The sequence below is a fragment of the Struthio camelus genome, chromosome 2 (genome assembly GCF_040807025.1).
Source record: "Struthio camelus isolate bStrCam1 chromosome 2, bStrCam1.hap1, whole genome shotgun sequence".
NCBI classification, from domain to species: Eukaryota; Metazoa; Chordata; class Aves; order Struthioniformes; family Struthionidae; genus Struthio; species Struthio camelus.
Window position 1 is genome coordinate 65,875,224 of NC_090943.1, and position 21,078 is coordinate 65,896,301.

At 39.1% G+C, this 21,078-nt stretch overlaps 1 protein-coding gene across 20 annotated transcripts in view; it reads right to left on the minus strand.

Annotated features, from left to right (window-relative positions):
- Positions 1–21,078, minus strand: part of COBL (cordon-bleu WH2 repeat protein) — a 174,596-nt gene that overhangs the window by 40,436 nt on the left and 113,082 nt on the right. For 14 of the 20 annotated variants that reach the window (XM_068936152.1, XM_068936146.1, XM_068936148.1 and 11 more), the window contains 2 exons: positions 9,631–9,769; positions 6,203–6,373 (listed from right to left, as the gene is read on the minus strand). In XM_068936152.1, the coding sequence (XP_068792253.1) occupies positions 6,203–6,373; positions 9,631–9,769 (310 nt within the window). The remainder of the gene's footprint in view (positions 1–6,202; positions 6,374–9,630; positions 9,770–21,078) is intronic. The other 6 variants (XM_068936157.1, XM_068936156.1, XM_068936155.1 and 3 more) reach the window with 1 other exon arrangement.

Here is a 21,078-nt window from a genome sequence, read left to right on the forward strand (position 1 = left end):
CTTGCATACACATTATTAATGAATTAACAGCATATCTATGCAACTCTATTGAATAGATTTGGATTTAATGAGCGTCACTGAAAGCTCTTTCCCACATTGTATAAAGTAATGTGAGGTTTTAAGCAACGTGCTGCTGTTACAGCATAAGTATAGTTCCTTATAATTAAGATGATTTCTTAAAAAGATACAGCAGTTTTTCATTAGTTCTGTTTAATACTATATATATGCTGGTATTGATGAAATTGCAAAAAAAAAAAAAAAAAGGGGTATGAACCAGCTTATCAGGGAATTTTTTTTTTTAAACTCAGAAAAACAGAGCTGGCTAGCTAAAGTGGGTCAGTGAAATATTGTATATGGAAATTTCACAGAAAATGTAATTCCCATCAGCATTTTTAGAGGCAAATTTTTGCATTTTTAGACAGAAAAAAGTAAATTATGGCTGTTTGATAAACTTGTTGACTTTTCACCTAGAACATTAAAGGTTTGAGCAGATCACCTGGAAAAAGAAAGCTTTTTATGGAAAACTTCTCAGCTATGGCAGAGGGTCATAGTTGCATTCTTTCAAGGCAAGGAAATTATTTAATCAAAACTAATTAATTTGAAAACTCAGCCTTCCATTGAGTGAAACTGGTGTCAATGGTATATTCGTGAAGAACTGCTTTCACAGTATACCGTACTTGTATATTCTATTCAATACAAAAACCTTTGTCTCACCACTTCATTATTCCATAATTTATACCAGCGCTGACTCCACAGGGCATGTAACTCCATGAAGTTACAAACAGGATGTAAAAAGAGCAATGAGAATGGGTAAATTAGGTTCTTAATTTTCACATTGTTAACACCTACTCGGTTTTTAAGACAGGAGAATTACAATGAAACCATTGTCCCATCTCAAGAAGCTATTACAAAGTACCTAGCAATGTAGAGAGTTCAATTCTACTCCACTTTTATTAGAAGATCCTTAGGGTATTAAGTATACTCTCCGAGGCATCACTTAAAACTTATTAACTACATGTCCTATTTGTATTCAAAACCATCAAAACTCTTTTCAGTCATGTTTCATATTATCTGTAGGAATGCTTTGCTTTCTTACTCTCCATTTTGCCTACCTGGAACGGATTCAAGATATACATGATTATTTGCTTGAGGGTAAAACAATAATTTTTCATGATTTAAATTAGAGTTATGTATTGCAACTCACTCATTTACATAATATAGCTGTCTTAAATCTCTTGACATGTGAGGTCAAAACTGTTCTGGGTGTGTGCACCACTGCAACGTATAAAATCTGTCTTTATAATTCAAAATGATTAAAAAAATATGCCTTATGGGCCATTCACAGGAAGAAATTTCTTCAACAAAAAAAGGTTTTAGGTAAGTACAATCTTATAGCAGAAATTTTAATTACTACGTATTGAATATTTCTGTTACAGCTGAAAAAAAGGTAGACCTGTGGAACAAGATTCATCTTGAGCAAATAGTGTTGGTATCTTTTGTTACAGAAACAGAACACACACTTTGATTTCCATAGGATGTCTCCAGCATCAAGACAAAATTAATCATAGTAAGCATCAGTATGAAAGCAGAAATAAAGCTGATGAATCAATGCATGTGGTATAAATATGTGCATATTCTCAGTATACCCTTAGGCCCCTTATGAGTCTGACAGATCTTTAGGTTTCTATTTTTTTTTCCCCCTTGGTACCTTGATCAATAGCCAAGGTATAGAAAGATTCTTGCACTTCAAGTTGACTAGGCCATGCCCCATTCCCGCTCTGTTCCAGGGGAACAAAGCAAATGTGGTGAGGGATTTGTGGACATGTTCTATTTGTCTGAGAACATGTCTGAGACCGTAAGATATTATACCTGGACCGACAGGAAAGAGCAAAATGTCTTTAGACAAAATCCTTAGACAGTACTGAAAGTAAGAAACCTTCCCCCATGCACACACTCTTTGAAACACCAAATCAAATTAAACAGTGACTCAAAATAAGGAGAACCATTTGAAAAAGAACAGACAAATGTATGGATAATCATTCTGAGGCTGACATACAGATTTTATAACACAGCATTCCGTTCTGAAGAACACATCTCTCAAATGACCGTGAACCACAGCCAAAAATAATCAATAGTAATCAAAAGAAAATGTGCAAGTTCAAAAAGAAAGGAAGCCAAAATCTCAGTCAGAAAAAAAGGTTCTTTTTCAGCAGAGAAGGAAGAAAGAATCAGGATAGCAGAGGCAACAGGAGGTGCAGAGGTATGAAGGTCATAGGAAGAGGCAAGGTCTGTCAGACGCGCTTGGTGTATGAAGGGAATGATGCACAACAATAAACTGTTGGGGGAAAAGAGTAAAATGATAGAATTATAAATATGGTGTAGATAAAACAGTAGAATGGCTAGCATGCTCAGTAACCTTAAAGAATGAGATTTCCAAAGGAGGCATTACTACGTGCACATGTCCTGAAATCCAGAGGCATTTTAAAATCCAACAACTCTCCCTCACACTATGAGACTGACTTCCTGGCTTCATGTGCAAGCTAACTCGATTCCAACAACACAACACCTCTTGATATTCAGTGTGTCTATGAATTCAGCTTTACTTGGACTGAATTTTCATTCTCCGGAAGGTACAAGGCAGATGATGTCGGAGACTGAACTTCACTCTCTACCCTCACACCAGGCTTTAGCAAGAAGAGAAATGATGGCGGTGTGAGCCTTCCAAGTCACACTTCCACGTTTTCACGCACTAAAGACCACCTCTAAGAAAGAAAAGGCAGGGTCATTTGACAGCTGCCTTCATCATTTGACAGCACTGCATTACGACAGGCAAGCAAAATTCTCTACTCAGCAGCCTGCAGTTCTCAATTAATTTAAAATCGCATCTAGGAAAACGTGGTTTCCTCTCTATGAGTTCCTCCACCTACTTTTGTTCAAAGTTAACAAAGTCCAGCCCTTAGAGGCTATCCCTAACAAATGTGCAAGACTAGATATTTGTCTGGTGACTGAAGAAATATGACCAAATTGTGAGCCTGCTACGATTTTTGTCACTTGGGCTGTACCACCCATTATTATATCCATGATATCATGCAAAATATTAAAAATTGGATATGGGGACAAGGCTCCTTTGTATTCTCTCTGTTCCTTAAAATGAACCTTGTATTACCCGTCAACCAGTAGTATACATGTCACCTCTGCAAAGTAACTGGAAAATGCTTACACACACTCCTTCCCCTTCAAATTTTCTGGTTAAGTGATGATTGATTGTTTAGATTTATAACTAAAACAAAGACAGATTCACATCATAATTGCATTTTTAAAAACATAGCACTTTCAGTAATTTAAAAATCAATTAATCACCAAACCTTTATACAATACAAACTCTGACTTCACTTAATACTTTACCTAGTGTAAGAGTGAAGTGGAGGATTTAACCTCAGGATCTCACTCCACAAGAAGGTGAATTATCCTTTTTCAATCAGCTTTTTAATTTTTTACTGCATTTCTACATGATAGTTCATAACAATCCAAAAAAGGGCTACTAACAGAGGTTCATAGGAAGAATAAATCTATTCTAACGATGTACTTGCAAATATTTCAAGACAGCGTGTTTAATTGCTCTTCTTGGTACTGCAAACTTTCAATAAATGCATTCTTTACCTGCTGTAAGTAGTACAACCTCTCTATTGACTGATTTATTGAGATCTTTGCAATCTGTGTGACACAAGTAAACTCCATGCAACAGAGGTGACAAATTCCAATTCTGTATTACCAAAGCACAGCCAATTTTAAAATCACAGGCCATGAACAATCTGATTAATAAGACGAGAAAGGATCTCATAAACACATCATTTTAGACATGCACACAACATGCAGCTAAGGGTCTGTCAGACCAAAATTTAATAGGAAAGCTCATTTAATGAGAATAAAAAGATTAAAGAGCAAAAACCACGAGGAACAATTGCACTCTTGTTTGGGGGAGCGACTCTTACCATTACAGCCATGAACGCTCAAGTATCCTACTGAAGGGCCTATTCAAGAATGACTTGTGCTCTACATAAGTTTGGAAAACTCCGTGAAGAGCAATTACCACCATCATCTATGAAACGAGGATTCCTCACTACGAGTTTCTCCGAGTACAATGGGACAACTGTGTCCTCGCTAGGAAGGAGTGCGAGGTGGGGCACGAAGCCTCGCAAACAGTGGCAGATGATACGGGGCAGGAATTCAAACCCCACATGATCACAGAATTTTCATTTCTGAATGGGAATCGCAATCTTGTGAAAGACAAACTGGTACTGACATTCGCCCGCTCAGCAAAAGACGACCACAATCCTCATCAGGGAAAGCTGTTTTTAGAGTGATTCCAGAACAAATACGCCTTTCATCAATACCTGGCACCAGCAGCTTATTCTCCTTCCCACCTTGTGCTATGAGAAAACATAGTTGCTGTGGTTAGAGTTAGGAAGGTTGAGAACTTTGTTCTTCTCTGAATCTACTGCCAAAGTCCTACTTGCAGTGCTTAGGGCATTCTCATGTAATAAAGAACTTCATTGCAAAACTCTGTTCTTATACTACTCAATCGTGACGGTATCTAAGCACCTTTCAGCATGGCATTAGGCAATATAATTAGCATCTGTCATGTGTGCTGCTTTCTCTCATGGGTAAATCTATACACACACCAAACATCACATCTCTAGGTAGAGTAGAGCGTAATTAAGAAGTTGTATGTGTCCCTTTCCAAAACTTTAAGTCTCTAAAATGCTCTCCATGTGTTACATCTCTAAAATATCCACTAAGCATTACCCCTTTGCTCTCAGTAAGCACAGGATAATAAAAGCTCATGTAATGTTTCCATGTACAAGCTTAATCAAATCATTTTGGCTAGGATATTGTGTTTGTTTAAGAGCAAATGATCTAGCTGATAAAATCAGAGTTGCATTGATTAAAGTGTATTTGATCACCAGCGTAATCAGGAAAGCATTGCTAAAGACTGTAATGGCAGACACTCAGATGAAGCAGAAACATTAATGCAAAGAAGGCCACAACAGATTTTTAATAAAGGGAACATTGTAGGCAAGCTGATGGTATGTAATAAAAAAAGAAAATATTCCAACTATGATACGATTTCTGTGCATACGCTGGTAAAAATGTAACAGCTAATCCTCAGTAAGATTTAGGTTTTTCATTAGTATGAATCTCCTCGACTTCCTTCTCTCTTCACCACCAAACTTGCCAGTCTGCATCTCCTCAGCGCAGTTTTGAAAACCAACGCTTTGCATCTAGCTGATATTCAAACACACCATTAGTAATGTCAGAGCAAGAGCTACCTGCAGAATAATCTTTGTGACAAAAACATCCTGGAAAAGACCGCTGTCAAATTAGCAGTTAATGGAGACATTTCACTACCTTATGGTTAGGAGACGCTCTCTCTCTCTTCACCTTCAAACAAGCGTGCCTACCAGACGCCATGATGTGCAGAGCTTCGCTGCCTTTTAGGGGAGCTACATGGGTGTGCAGGCCAAGCCCACAGGGAGTATTTTACATGATCAAAGACTTGTATTGCATACAAAGATTTAAAGGCAGTCGATGGACTTAGCATGAAAACATGCTTTTCACAAATACACAGGGATGTGGAAACTATCCTTTTTCTTTATCTGATAATAGTTATGCCCTGAGGGGAAGAGCATGCAAAGGACTATCCAGGGATGGCAAGGAAGATGTACCCCTTGAGACAGGAAGGCCTTTAACAATATACAGCTGGTGTAAATGGTTTCATTTTCCTGAAGGGAGGCCCCCAGCAGTTTCCAACCTCAACTGATAGACCTACTGGCTCTCAAAGGAATTTCTCAGGAGACACAGAAAAAACATTAGCATAGAAAAACAAACACAGCACATTAATATGTAACATCAAAGTTTTGCTTCCAGCTGCATAAAGTCACCCGGTTTGACGGCTGTTTGTAAATGTTTCTACAGGACGGCCAGGCATCATCAGCAAAACTGTCTCCAAACACGTGCTTCATGTACGTTATATTAATTAGTTACACTGCATTGGGCATTTCAAAAGAGGACAGGCCAGAAAAGGGGGAAAAAAAACAGACAAGTATGCCAAGAGAGCAGAGAGGAAAGTCTGGAAAAGTTACCCCCGAGAGTATCCCCATCAAAAGAGATGAGATGCAAATACGTATATTTCGTAACATACGTTTAGGTACCAGCTCTGTTGGCGCTGCAACGTCTGCTTCTCTGTAAGAGACTGCGGGATCCGTACTGCCTGTGTCGGGAGGAGGGTAAGGTGGGGGCGGGGGGATCTCTAACTGGGGTGGACCACGTGGGTTGCCTCTAGGAGGCTTTGGTGGCACCTGCCGTCCATCACCTACAGGGGATCAATTGACTTCAAGTTACTTCATCGCCAAGGTAATGATTGCTCTGTTTGTTATTTTGTCTTAAACATGCACTGCTTTTTCCCTTACCCATGCCCAAAGTCTCTCCGGATCTAATTCTGCTCTCATTTACTCCCATATAAACATGAGAGAAGGAGAAGCTAGGCCTCTCTCTCAAGCTGATGGCCATTGGTTCAGAATCAGGCCCAGTACGTACAAGTACATCACAGCTAACAATCAAAATCTTCATCAGTGTTTCACCAAATATAAGGAAGGAGAAGAAAAAACAGTGGAAAAAATATGAAAAAACTCTACGTAGAGCACATGAAAATACATGAGAAATGTGTTTTATTTTCATCTCCTTAAGTGCCAAACTGCCTCAATTTGCTGACCTCTAGGATCGATATGTGACTATTTTTCTGACTCTTTGAGAGAAAAAGAGAAATGCCTCAGATCAGTATTATCAGAAAGGTATCTTGACTTTTTTTTCCCCTTTTTCTGAGTAGTTGTTTTTATTATTTTGACATTCTGGAAAAGCAGCTGATGAAGTTGTTCTTTGCAAAACAGTATTTTAAGCTATCAGTGCAAATACTCAGAACTTTGGCTGGGGGTTTATTTCAGTACTGTGCACAATAAACTAAAAAAAGTTCATGCACCTTTGCACTACATTGCATTAACCATCTGCAACGTCAAAAACGGCTGCCAGTTTGCAGCGCACAGACCTAGAGCTAGCTGACGCTAGCTGAAGCTGTATCTCCTCCCTTTTTAGCTTTGTGCAAAGAGACATGCAATGACTCACGGATCTAAATCTGAAAACACATTCACTATTGTCATACTTGGCTATTTGTGGCATTCTCTGCAAATTCAGAGGACTCCTGTAGCTTCTGATCATGTTTCAAACCTTGTTTTAGACTTATTTAAAGCTCCAGTTCTGACTTTCATATGCATACAAGCGAGCATTTGCATCAGCCAACCTTTTGGGATCACTTAAGGCTTGACTTTGGCATTTTGAGATGGATGAATCCTTAGATTATTATCTCCACAAATGCTGATCTTGCAATTCAGAAAGTCCTTGGAGGCTGAGGAAAGTGCGCTGAGGAAACACGACTCCCTGCTCATTCTGTTCTTACACCCTTCCCCGGGCATCTGCTATCAGTCGTCGTTGAAGATTGATGCTGGCATAGATGGGCCTCTGGTCTGAGCCATTGTGACCATCCCTATCCTCTTAGGCTCACGTACTGGTGCTGCCAAAAAAGGGGTGTAGCACCAAGGGGGAGAAAAAAGATTAAACTGACTATGGTGTTCTTAAGAGTCACCAGCTTTTAGAGATTCAAGATACAATTTAATGCCTGCAAATGTGCAAATCCTTTTTCACTGCTTTGAGAAAACTGGGCACAATGCTTCAGGGTCAGAATAAATAATTCAGTGTTAAACACCTCAAGTGCTCCGTTTGCCAGGTTGAGAAAGTTTTTTAAAGGCTCTTATGCTTTGATTCATGTGGCTAGTTTGGGAGATAAACAGGTATCTTTAATCCTTTTTCCATCATGCCGCCTATTTCCTGCGGCACCTTCCCCCCCTCACTACTGTCTTGCTTTGTTCACAGCTTTTCCCTCTTGCTTTCTGAGCCATCTGTGCTTTCTCATCATTTTCTTGCAAAGGCCCCAAAGAGAGGCTGTTTCACCAACTTCCCCTTGCTGTAATTTTCTCTTGTTAATGAATGCATTCATTCAAGAAGCAGCAGAACATGAAAAGCGCTGAGGCTGGGGCTACTGTGGGACAAGTTCTTTGTCGGTGTAAACTAGCAAGGCTCCATTAAAGTAAATGATACAGTGACATCTTACATCAACAGAGTCTGGCCAACAAGCCCTTATGTATACAGCACTCAACAGATAGAAGTGGTCTGTTCTGTTTCATCTGCAACATTCCTAGCACTGTCATAAAATAAAATTAACACTTACAAAAAGTTAAAGCACCAAATGTCATGAATAAGTGACTTGCTGTAATAGAAGGCATCAGGAATGACAGATTGTGGCATCAGCAACGGTTAACAGAAAGCCAGTTTTCTGAAAACTCCTGTATTAAATGGCACAGTGATAACATTCCCCTTAGAGGGTTTAAATAAGAGATGTCAATGGAGTCGAACATGTCACAAGATAATGGACTCCTGCTGCTACATAAATGCTGAGGCATTAAATGTGAAGCATTTACTGAAAATAAATGTTGGAACAAAGCCAAGAGGTTTCTTTCTAAACTGTGAGGCACTCATAATGTAAGCAATTATGTATGACAGGATGTCATATCTGTATGTCTTAGGCATTTTATGAAACACGAGGTCAAAGGCACGAACTGGAGTGCACTGAGTGCATTATGGCACTTGAAGAATGATTCTCTTAATGTACTGAAAAACGAGTTCCAATATGTGGGGTTATTATCTCATATCTTTGCTCATCATGAAATCACTTTGTTTGCTAAAAGCCTAATCTTGGGGTCCTCACTCAGGCAAAGCTCCCACTGATCTAAATAAGCTAGCAGTCCAATAATGACAGAGATCTGGGAGAGCATTTTTCACTCCTTCTACATGAAAGTAAATATGATGTCACGTACAGCTGACGATTAGAGTTTCTTTATTGTCACCAGCTATGTATGGAACTTCTTTCAGAGCACCAGCTCTTTTCTTCTACTGATTAGCTAAAGACTCAATAGATATTAACTTGAAATAGGGCTAAACACTAAATTAAAAAGATAAACTTCATTAAATATGAGCAGTTGATGTTAAACTGCTAGACGAGTGCAAGAAACTAAAATATCTTCAGGCTTTAGGAACAGGAGGTGATCCTGTACTAGCTCAAATATATTTCAGTTCTAGGGGAACCCCAGGGCTTCAAAAGCATTCAGTATTGCCTGACTTGTCTCTCCTCACTTTCCATTTACTAATCAAACTACTGTGACTTTAAAGGCACAGAATGGGCCCAAGACTAGTGCCTCTGAATACCCAAAGCATGCAAAACTTTCAATTCGTCTGCTAAGTGTCTACCTTTTACTACCCTATGGTAGCCTGAAAGTGCTGTTAAGATAAAAGGTAACATACAAACACTTGTTTCCAGACTTTCGTTCTGCAGAATAAATATGTTTTTTTTCCCCCAAGTTACAAAGGTCCCCAGCTCACAGCATAACCGAGTTATGGAAGTGCTGAACAGCAAGTGTCTAAAGCACATGCGAGGGATTACACAGAGACAAGAACATCGCTCACCCATTGTGCTCTTCCGCTTGTCCTCCCTTTCTTCTGTCCTGTTTGGCATGGCAGGAGTGGGTGGAGCAGACGGACTTGGTGGAAGAGGGGCACGTCTCTTCTTTTTCTGTAAATCGTTTAGGGATGCTCCTTGTGAAATCTAGCAAATTCGAAAAATACACACAGTAAAGGATGCGTTCTTTAGATTTTCTAAGTTATGAGTAATGGAAAAAAAAAATCAATTGTCACGTCTTAATTTCTTCAGCATACAGCATCACCAAAATGTTTACAGTGAGCATTTATAGCGGCAACAGGAGATTAAAAAGAGACATCAGAAAAGGTGTAGTAACATTGTGCTCAAAGAAGGAAAGGGGGAAGAAGTGCAGGTACATGGTGCAGTAAAAGTGTCAATGTGGCATATATTTGATATTTTTGTTAAGAAGTAATTAAAGAGCCCAGTACTCAGCTATGCACGGTAGGACATTACGTTTGATGTAAGGCCTGATCAATAACATGCTCTATTTTTCCATTGGCTCCTTCAGACCTTAAATTATGGTCAAATATTCCAATCTCCAATGTGTAGGGACTAAGGAGTTGTGAGAGAAAAACCCAAATTGAAGGTCTTCTTGCCTGACAACATAAGATCACACTGTATTTTATTTACGACTACTCGACATTTCAGACAAACTTTTGAAACTTTGGCTATGTAATAGCACTGCTTCCAGTAATTGCAACATGTTGGTTGGCTAGCCAAGACTTCATTACTGTTTAGACTGCTTTTTAAAATAGGAATAATTTTAGTTTAGTGCTTTTGGTTTCACTGGGTTGCATTGTATTTCCGGTAGATTGCTAGAACTTAGCTCTATTTCCTTTTTCAGGAAAAAGGAAAAAAAAAAGCGGAAAAATCAGTTGTGTTTCTACACCCAAAAGGTACTGACAACACTAGACAGAACCGGGCTTAATCAAGGCTGAGGGTAATACAAACTGCTCACATACAACGCTCTGTTGGCAATCCTTAGGCTTCACTTGCATCACTTCATTGCTCTCTCTGTCCTGATGCTCCACAGAGCTGAAGGTGTCTAACATATAGAAGTGCCTGGTGGTTTCCTAATATTACATAGGCCTAAATAACAATAATAATCTTTCCTTTAATCTAGACGATTAATGGACACCTAAAATACATTTGTTGGGGAAGATTTCGTTAAACAAATGGTAGCTTCACACTGCTCAAAGCTATTATCAGAGTTCAGAGGAAAGGTACTCATTTATACAGGACAGTCTCTTTTTCTAGATTCAGTGAAAACTCTGAGGATAAATGAATTTCACCAAAAAGAACAGGATATGAATAGCTCCTCCCTCAGCCTACATTTATAATAGCATTCAAGAAGGGCTTGCTTTATAAAAGGCAGACGGTGGTTAGGGCACTTATTTAGGAACTGAAACACCAAAATTTAGTTCCCATCCTCCAGGAGAATGCTCCAGCCATTACGCTATGTGACTTTTGGGTGAGAAGGGCCTCTTCACTTGGTGAACCACCTGTGCACTGCATACAGAGAAACTTGGTACTAACTTCCCTGGAAATGGAGCACATTAACCAGATCGAGCTGCAGCTTCGTAGCAAATCAATTCTGTAAGGCAGGAGGAGAAGGGAAGGAAAGGTGTCCTAGTCTTGGTTTTCGCTACTGTGGTTGTTTCTGTATTTTACATTAAATATGAATTAGATACAACACACGACTAAAGCCAGTGAGGCCAGTCTAGATAAAGTTAGGCATAACATTAATGGCCAAGAATGTTAACCGTAACTAGTGATTTTGCAAACTTCAACTTTGGGCACCCAGCTGCAGGGAAGAGCACCAGGCCAAACACTCAGGAACGGATACAGCAAAATTTCAGAGCTCCTTTGGCTCAAATCAAGGAAGTTACTCCATGTTAAGCTGGGGCACGTAGGAAAAGACTGCAACTGACTGAGATCCCTGCTCCAGATCCATAATGCCCAATATTCAGCTAAACACGGGAAACATTGTTTGGTGACTCATTAGGCTTTGGTTTTGCAAAGAAGCAATTACATGGAAGACAACTGGCTAATGCTGCACTCCTCTCCATGTCTGTTTGGAGTAATTGGCAAACAGGCACTTATTTAAACAGAAAAAAACCACTATTCTTTCTGCACTGTATTTCAGGTAACTAAAGACGTGGCAGCAAGTAATACTGTACCTTGAGTCTTCAGGACAGTACCTTATTTAAAAAAAAAAGTATCAACTGAAGTGGGGATGAGACTGAACATCTAAGCCTGACTACAGATTCTTCAAAATTGAGTAGCTACAGAGAAGAAATTGAACCACATGGGAGACAAGCAGCATCTGAACTTTCCCAACACTTGATGAGGGCCACCCATAACTTCTGTGGTTGTTTAACGGCGTTTTGTAGTTTCCACATTCACTCCTGTCTCTCCAGGCAGACAGGCCATTTCACTTGAGAAGGACAAAGACTGGGGACTTAAATGACATGCCTAAGAAGACTTGAAAATGAAGCAAGAAAGTAAGGAAATGTATTTTTCCACTTGAAATGATAAAGATCAGTAGAGACCCTCTATCAAATATCAGATGAGTGAAGGACATTAGTTTGGTATAGTCAAATTCCTCAAAGATACATTACTGCTTTACTTAGGAGAAAGAATCCTTTATAGAAGTCAGCTTATCTTTTTCAACTATAAACTTTCTTATTTAGTCAAATCTTCTGAGGAACATTAGATAGAGGTATGGATGAAAAAACTGTTACTGCTAAAGAAAAGGCTAGAAAACAGCGAGTACAAAACCACAATAACAAAAGTTTGGTCAAATACACAAAAAATGTTTTTATTATACTGTCAGCTAAGTCTACTTACTTACAAACACCCTAAAGAAGATGAAAAGCTTGTTTAAAGCTAGCCACACTACAATGTAGATAAGAAGTGTCTAGTTCAAGAACAGGTCATAAAAATTGTTAAAAGTAGTTCTTTAATGTCAACTTCAGTAAACCTATGAGGCTAAACATAAATGGCAAAATACACAAAGAACATTCTATTTCTTTCTTGCAGTTGTATATACCAAAAACAATAGCACTTGAAAATAATTTGTTATGCCTGGCTGCTTCTTTTATAAAGAAATTAAGCCTTAACAATATTATCTGAAGTAATTTCCCAACTAAACTTTGTTATAGGAGCCCCTCACTGAGCGTGACAAAATATTTGCTGTTCTTAGCACTTCTGCCTCACCTGTGTAGCGCTTCTGAGAAAGCTAGATGAAATTATTAGGTGAGCTTCTGGCTGTGCAAAAAATAAGGAACTTTTAAAGATGCTGATAAATGCCCTCTGACTGTAATTAATACCATCAACTGAGCTACAAATGAATAAAGCGGGCCACAGTGACCTAAATCTGACAGACAGTGTCATTTCTGTTCTTGTATTGATGTGACCATGTATGATGCAAAAGGCAATTTTCTATTAAATTCATGTCATGGCTCATACGCTGCTTGGAAAATATTTCCAATATTGCAAACAGAATATTTTAAGAAAGTGGTGAAAGTGTTTTACTTGTGTGAAAGCTCAAAATCTCAATTAAAATTTCTGGGCTTTAGACAAGATTTCAGATTACACTTGGCACGTAACAACAATGTCATGGGGAGGTTACGTTCTAAAATTGCGTGAAAAGGAATCCTAGAGGACTAATGCTTCACAATTTCAATTGGTGGCATTTGACAGTCATCTTACTTGCACAAAAGGCCTGTGAACACTGTATTGGTGGATGCATAACTTGAGTTTGAGTTATTTTATGGACAAAAGTCCAGTATTTCTTTTTGGTCTGGCTGCACAGAATATGTATTTGTGAAAAATATTAATGGAGTTTCAAGGAAGCCAGAGCCACCAACATTGAAAGCGCATCAAGCATTCAAGATCAAGAGGTTCTCAGATAAACTTCTAATGTAAGCTCTCTCCCCTTTTTGCTTTGCCTATCCTGTAGTTACGGGTCAGGCACGGTTTTTCTATTTACCAACCCTTCGCTGTTAATCTTTCTAATAGGCATGTTTGTCTATGTAAGTACTCTCCCTTTTCTTTTATGTACAGACCAAACTGGTCCTAACTTCACTGCAGGCCTAAGGATCCCCAAACTGAGCTTCCTTCTGCAAGTAACCAACCAAATCAGTCATTCGCGCTTTGCTATCCCTCCAGTATCTAACCACCCTTGCAACCTGTTCCGCTGACTAGATTCTTTTTAACTGCTGCTTTGACCATTAAGGAAATCACACTACACTGTCTCCAAAGACAGATTAAAGACTGCAACAGCAGGCTTGGACAGCCACACATATCCATATTTATTCTATTAAGGATAGCCCGTACACTCTTGCTATACATGGTAGTGAACAAGTGACTGGGCTTAATGCTACCTTGAAAAGTACCCATAGCACATCCTTGTTAAGTAACAAAAGACTGCAATATTGTAGTGACTGCAATATTGTAGTGACTGACAGCTGTATCTTGCCCCGTGGAGGGTTTGGCAACTAAAAGGGTGTTTCAAACGTTTCCCTCGTGTGACACAACGAGGGAAAAACACTTAAACTAATGCTAGAAGATAAGCTGCGTTTTTTTGGTTTGAAGGAAGACATCATGAAACTTTTAAACTGCATGTTGATGGCCACTTCGGAAGTTTCTGGGAACTACTTACTGCCTTTCAGCAACGCATTTTCTCCATTTATTGAATGCATGAGGGAGACTTGATAATCCTCAAGAATTGCAGTGTGGGGACAGAGAGACCAGGAGAATAAGTTCATTTTCTTCTTCCCTTCTCCCAAGACTGATGTCAGGGAAGAAGAGAAGACAGAAGAGAAACAAATACTTTCTGGAGGACTAAGAAAGAGCCTGGAAAAAAAAAAAAAAAGCTGAATGACCTCAGCTCAGAAGCACAACTAAGGACACAGCTAAGGAAGAACAACTTAAAAACTGCCATGGAAAGATTCTTTGGACTTGTGGATTAAAATGAAAAAGCATCTTCTTGAGTTACCTGGCACAGGTTGTTTTCTGAGTATCTGCAGGAATCTGCATTGTAGTCAGTGTCTACAGCTTCTGGAGAAAGCCACAACTACTGATAGGTGGATATAAGCAGTTCTAACTGTGCCTTAACAGAAAACCCCTCAGTGGACCTCATCAGTATGTGGTTGAGATGTTAAAAAAGTGCATAGTTCGTGTTTCAAAGTCCAACCTACTCTGTTTAATATTTTCATAAATACTTTTACAAGAAATATTTGTCTTATGGCAATTGATTTTTCCTTTTACTCTCACTTCCATCATTCTGCCATACAAAAGGAAAAATGGATACCTGAGGACCTAACCATTTTCCAGGCTTTTTATCAAAACTATACTTAAAGGAATTTTCTTCCTGCTCAAGCACCCCAGCTACAAGTAATACAAGTATTCTTTCAGCAATAGGATCATGTCTGGACTAAGTATTGTTTTTAAGCGAAGTCCCGCGATGGTTTAGCACATACAAATGAAAAACTGTCTGAGGAAAGCTCATAAGCTCCCTTGCTCCTTTCTTCTTTTTATGTGACAGTACATGTTAGGATCTTTCATTGTTTTATAGAATGCTTGCATTGTTGTGATTTCGGTATAATTTATATACAGAATGCCTTCTCGGGGGAAACACCAAGTGGCTGTTTATAGAAAATATTTTTACAAGCAAATAAAAAGCAGTTGGAAAAATGACACACGTGGATTCAATCGTAAGTATACCCTGACTATAAACTGGCTTCTGTCATCCAACGCAGGCAAGGCACACGCTCTGATCTGAGCGAGCCACATTTCGATACACCTGCTGCTGATGACATTGCTTGGGGTCAGAATGCCTATCAAATTACAAGAGTGTTTAAATATGACCCACAGAAATTTTCAGAGGTAAGTTTTAACTGAACAAACAACCGCACAACCCAAAACTATCCCAACCCTCTTTCCCTCACAAGGAAATTTAAGAAATCTTGAAATAAGCCAGAGTAATTTTACAAGAAGCTCTAGGAAAAAAAAGCTCCTTTTTATTAACTGGTTTTAAGTTCTGCTGCACCTTAACTGCACTGATGCATCTATAGTATTGTGTGAAAGACAAGTGGTAGGTTGGCATGTGAGTAAGATATACGATTTGAGAGTTTTTAAAAATATTTTTGCTATGACTTTGCACATAATTTAGAGCAGTTGAGAAGAAAATATTTTGATCCAAGAGGAACCATTCAGGGAAATCAGAGAGATAAATCACTCAAGCTGCAGAAAGGAGACATAAATCTGTCCACTGAACTTGATATAAAAGCTACTCCATCCAGCTGATTCTGCATTTTCACAGGACAACTGATGCTTCACTATGCCTAGCACTAGAAGCCACAATTGAACATTAATGCATCTTAAACAACATTTACTCATATGTCTAATATTCCCTGGACAGGTCATACATTATTTGGCTTTTCACCAGCATACACTGACAAAGACAAATTCAGGGAGCTCTCACAGAAAGAGAGCTTATAAGCAATTCATGAGGCTGATCACTGTAAGCCACATTGTATTAAATTGTCTATTCAGCATTGAAATTCTTTACCTTGTGTCCTTATTGGGCAGTGCTCCATTTCAGCTGATTAAAAATTAAAATCTTAATCTGTGAGTGTATTACAAATGGGATTCAAAGTCAGCAGTCTGATACTTCCCAAGAGGAGGTCTTTATGGTGCAGAATGCATTTGAGTGGTGGGACATTTTAAATGATTACTCGAATCCCATGCAACGCGACAACATCTTGCAACATATATAGAGTTAGTAAGAAAGGTGGCACACGGAAACAATTTTAAAGAGGATACGCTTTGAAGAACTTGCCATTGTGATAAACTGTATAGAAATGACTACACTTGAGAAATGGGCAAGCAGTTTCTCTGGAGCAATCATTTGAGTTCTGCACATCCTAATTTTTCAGTGCTGGATCTCACAAACCCATCAATGAAATGAATAATAATAAACTTAACGGGAGTTTTTTTTTTTGTTAAACAAGCCTTACGAAGTTAAGCAGCTACCGCCAGAACGAGTTAAAGTCCACACCACAACACCCAACTAACTCTTCAAGCCGGACAACCACGTCTGTGTGGTGCCACCGCAAAGCCTCGTAGCACGGTCTCCCTTCTTAACTTAGGAGCGGTGCACTTAGGAGCTGCTTCTGCTGTGCTTGGCTGCCACGAAGACAGCTGGGACAGACGGAGAAAGACCCACGCACCCCAGCCATACTCATGGCCATTGCTGCTGGACACTGATTTGCTTCTAAAGGTGTTCAGACGCTATGTTAAATGGAAAGTCTGGCTTGCGATAAGGGAACAAACCGTACTGCTCTTCTGAAAGATACCCTTCCCATTGTTATTTCTGTTAGATGCCACAACACCTTGTATCATTTTGGCTGCTTTTATGCCATTTGGTTTCAAATTAAATTTCTCTCATTATAAAAATCTGGTATCAAACAGGATTTTGTAATGAAATTGAGTATTCTTTATTAAGAATAAAGCTGTGACTGCACAAACATCTCAGCCTTAGTAACAGATAAAAAGCTTAGTATTACTCGATTTTACAGAGATTGCTATGCTCTTGTGCTAATTTATTCATAAAATGAGGAAGACAAAAGCCAAGGATGTCCTTGAATACTCAGTTGATGGGTGACAAAAAAATGAAATCCGTTGACATAAGAAAGCCGCTACAAGGTGAAGGGGCAAGCTCATTTTTCCATCTGTTTTTATTGAACACACCCTTTGTGAAATGTCGTGGTCAAGGGCAGTTAAAAATTAATGTCATTCTAATCTTCTTTAAACACTAACTTGTTCAGCTAAATGTGTCAGACAGGAAACTATCCATAAACAAATCTGAGATGTTAAATTACTAAGATAGCTGTGATTTCCTCCTTTTGCGAAATCTCATTACTAGCTGCAGTATTATTTCCACTCAAGGAAGTCACTCTCCAACACCAAATATTTTCACATGCATTGAAACATGTAGACTACACTAGTCTGCGGATGTTTGTTTTGGCAGAGAATTAAACTTCCTCTGTTTCTCTGAATACAATGTAATCCTCCTCATTTATGTCTTCATTTAGAAAAAAGCCGCCCTCAGACACTTACAAATCACATCTTAAAAACATCACAAATTGATTTGCTACTCAGATTCACTTCTCTTCTAGAAATAGGTTACAAAGTAAAACAAAGAAGGCAAAAAAGCCTTTGAGTTTTCATTTCATATTTATGCTTATCTGTTTAGTTAGAGCAATGAATTTGAATCGAACAAATGAGCATCAGTAAGAGTTTGAAGTACATAGGAGGACTGCAGCTTGGTAGTTCTCTGACAACTTTGTGAAGAAGTTTGGTAGCGATGAAGAGTATCGCCTTGAGGCAGATACGTAGTGTTATCAGAGAGGTCTGGCACAAACCTTTTGGGAAAGGCACTGGCATAGGGATAATACATCATCTTTTCCTTCCCCTCAGACTCATGTTCACAACTACAGGCTGGCTGACCGATTGGTTTGCTTGTCTTTCCTTAAAAACCAGGAAGATATTATGAGTCAAATGAGGATCTGCAAAATTTACTTTGCATCTTTATCCAATGTTCTGCTAAAGGATGGGATGGGATGCAGCCTGAAATCTGTTAGGACTAGACAGTGGAATGCAATCACTCAAACTTTTGACCAGAAACACAGAAAACCATGTCCTTTCTATTGCCGTGGAGTTACACAGCTCACTGGAAGTTAAGTTTCCTTTACACTTAAAATTTTCTTCTGCAAAGAAAGTCAAGGTGAATTTCTAATGCTTAGAAAAGCACTAAGCTCTAGGTAACCTCTTCAAAAATCTTTTAGAGGAAAGCATATCTGCCCTTTTTTAATTTCCACTATCAACACCCCTTATACAACCCTCCTCCATCCATGGATACACTGAGTGCCTGGGAAACCTGGTTTGGGCTGAGTTCAGTGACAATTCCATGCCATCCTTTCCCACTGCCCCCTGCACGTTCCACTCAGTCTAGCTCCTTCCAGGACAAACGAAGGGCAGCCAGAAGCCTTTACTTCTGTGATCTTCAGAAACCAAGAAAAAGCTGGAATAGCAAAGTGATACCTCACTGTAAGTCAGATGTATTACTATAGCCTATAGCACAACATGGCTCTACATTGCAGTAGCCTGCACAAGCGTAAGAATTTCACCATCCAAAGTCATGCAGGAATCTTGCCATGGCAGGGAACCCCCCCCTATGGCGTTTGGCTTCCTGAGCACGTTTACAAGTGTCAGCAACACTCCGCTGTGCAGCTCTTCATGTTTCTCTGTGGAACTCGGATGCTCTAAGATGAAACACCCGGCAAAAAGAGTAAGGCACCTACTTCCCCCTGTGACCCACACCATTCATTCTCTAAACAGGTGAAAAATGCAGTTGGAAGAACTGGATTCAGGTTCCCCTCCTCCTGCTTTCAGTAGTTTTACGATATGATTGGGAATTATCTCAAGTGAAAAAACAGCTTTAACCAGGGGAGAATACCTTTTAGTAGACTATACTTATTTGTGGTGTTTCCTTTTCTTTCTTTCTTATTTGGCTAAACAATGACCAGAACACAACACCATTAAGCAATTAAATGAAACCTGGTTTATACAGCCTGCATTCACCTACTTAATTCTTTCAGTATCGATTTTTTTTTTTTTTTAAACTTAGGAGCTAAGAAAGGCGAAATTACCAGTGAAATCTGAAAAATGACACAAGCCTGGTTTCTAAATTAAGCAAGGCATTATGGTCATTTTTCACTGCTTACCGAATGCCAGTTCTTCAGAAGCCTTCTTGCTTAAAATTATCTTTGTCTATTAACTTCCCCTAAATACCATACCCAACAAAGCCTAATAATTACTTGACACATACTTTCTCTTTAATGAGAGTTAAAGCTTATGATGACATCAGCCTGTCCTATTTGTCTGTGTGACTTGCAAGCCAGATGAAGTTTACTTACTAAATGCTGCGGCCCTGCCAAAATTCAGGGCTGCACAGAACAGTATGTTCGGGCCCTGATGTCTTGCCAGCTTTCAATGAAGTGCTTGACAGGGACCACGTGTGGAGGTCAAGTGATACTATCATGATCTCACCAGATGGTAAGTTGTGGTATTATTCCCAAGGCAGGTAGCATAGTCTGTTCAGAAACAGTTGGCAGGTGATCTGTGAACTCACAGCCAGAGGCGACTGGATGATTGCAAAAAGATCAGGAATGTTATTGATGTTGGGGGAAAGACTTTTCCAAGAACTCTTCTTGCGCACGATTTAAATACTGAACTCCCAGGCCGCATATTTTCTTGCAAAGAAATAAAAGGGTCTGTTTTATTAACTGCTATTTTAAATCTTCCTGTCAAACAAACCTTGTATTCCTACGTGACTATTATGTGACATACGTTAGATGGTGAAATAAAGATACTACAAGTTCAGCTTGCTTGGGTTCTTGTAACATATTAAGGATCACCAGGTCACTTTGATGTGAATTCAGAGACTATCGAGGAAGGCTGGGCAGAACTGGACTACTGAGCAGAGGACAACAGCAAAGCCAATCACAGAGGAAACTTACCAAATTGTGTAGGTCCTCCTCTCCCATCCTATCTGCACTATCAGCCTACCCAAGTCAGAGCCTGAAACACTCAGCATTTTGCATAATCCAGCCTTAAGTTAGATTAACTTTGCAATACAAATCACCACTGAACTTCATCTGATATTGCTACTATTTCCTGGATAGAACTGCAAAAAGACCTGTATTTATAAAAATGCAATAAAGCCACACAGTGTACTCTTCTTCCATAGCAAGTTCATCACAAGCAACTTAAGAAACAACAAAAATATAAGAAATATAAGAAACTATATTCTCCTTTTAAAGAAACATAACATTATAAAGTGAGCTTTAAAACTAACACATACTAACAGAGCTTGAACTTTATCCGAGCAAGGATAGATTCTCAAAGAACCAGTGTAAAGGCAGTATCGTTTCCCCTCGCACTTCTGAAAGGCTGCACCTTCTGGCTAACATCAAAACCTTCACTGAAATTCTACAGTAACATACTCGTTCCTACTGGCCAAACTACAGAGAGAGGAGGGGAGGGGGAAAAAAAAAAAGCCCTTAATCACTTTGTGACTGAGAAAGTTAAGATTCCTTTTAGCTAATTCATCACATTGGGACATCTAACTCTACTTAAAACTATAGGACAAGTGAGACTGAAAATAGCTATATGAATTATAAGTTAAAATAATCTGGGACACAAAAGTAACTGCAAAGTAAGTTGCTTGCCTAAAAAAATCCCCAGTTATTAAAATGCTGTCTGCAATTTTGCTATTAAAATGGGACATTTTCTGCTACTAAATTAATGGATAACACCACAAAGTTGAGTAGCAGGAGCTCTAAAAAGGATGTGTGGAAATCTGG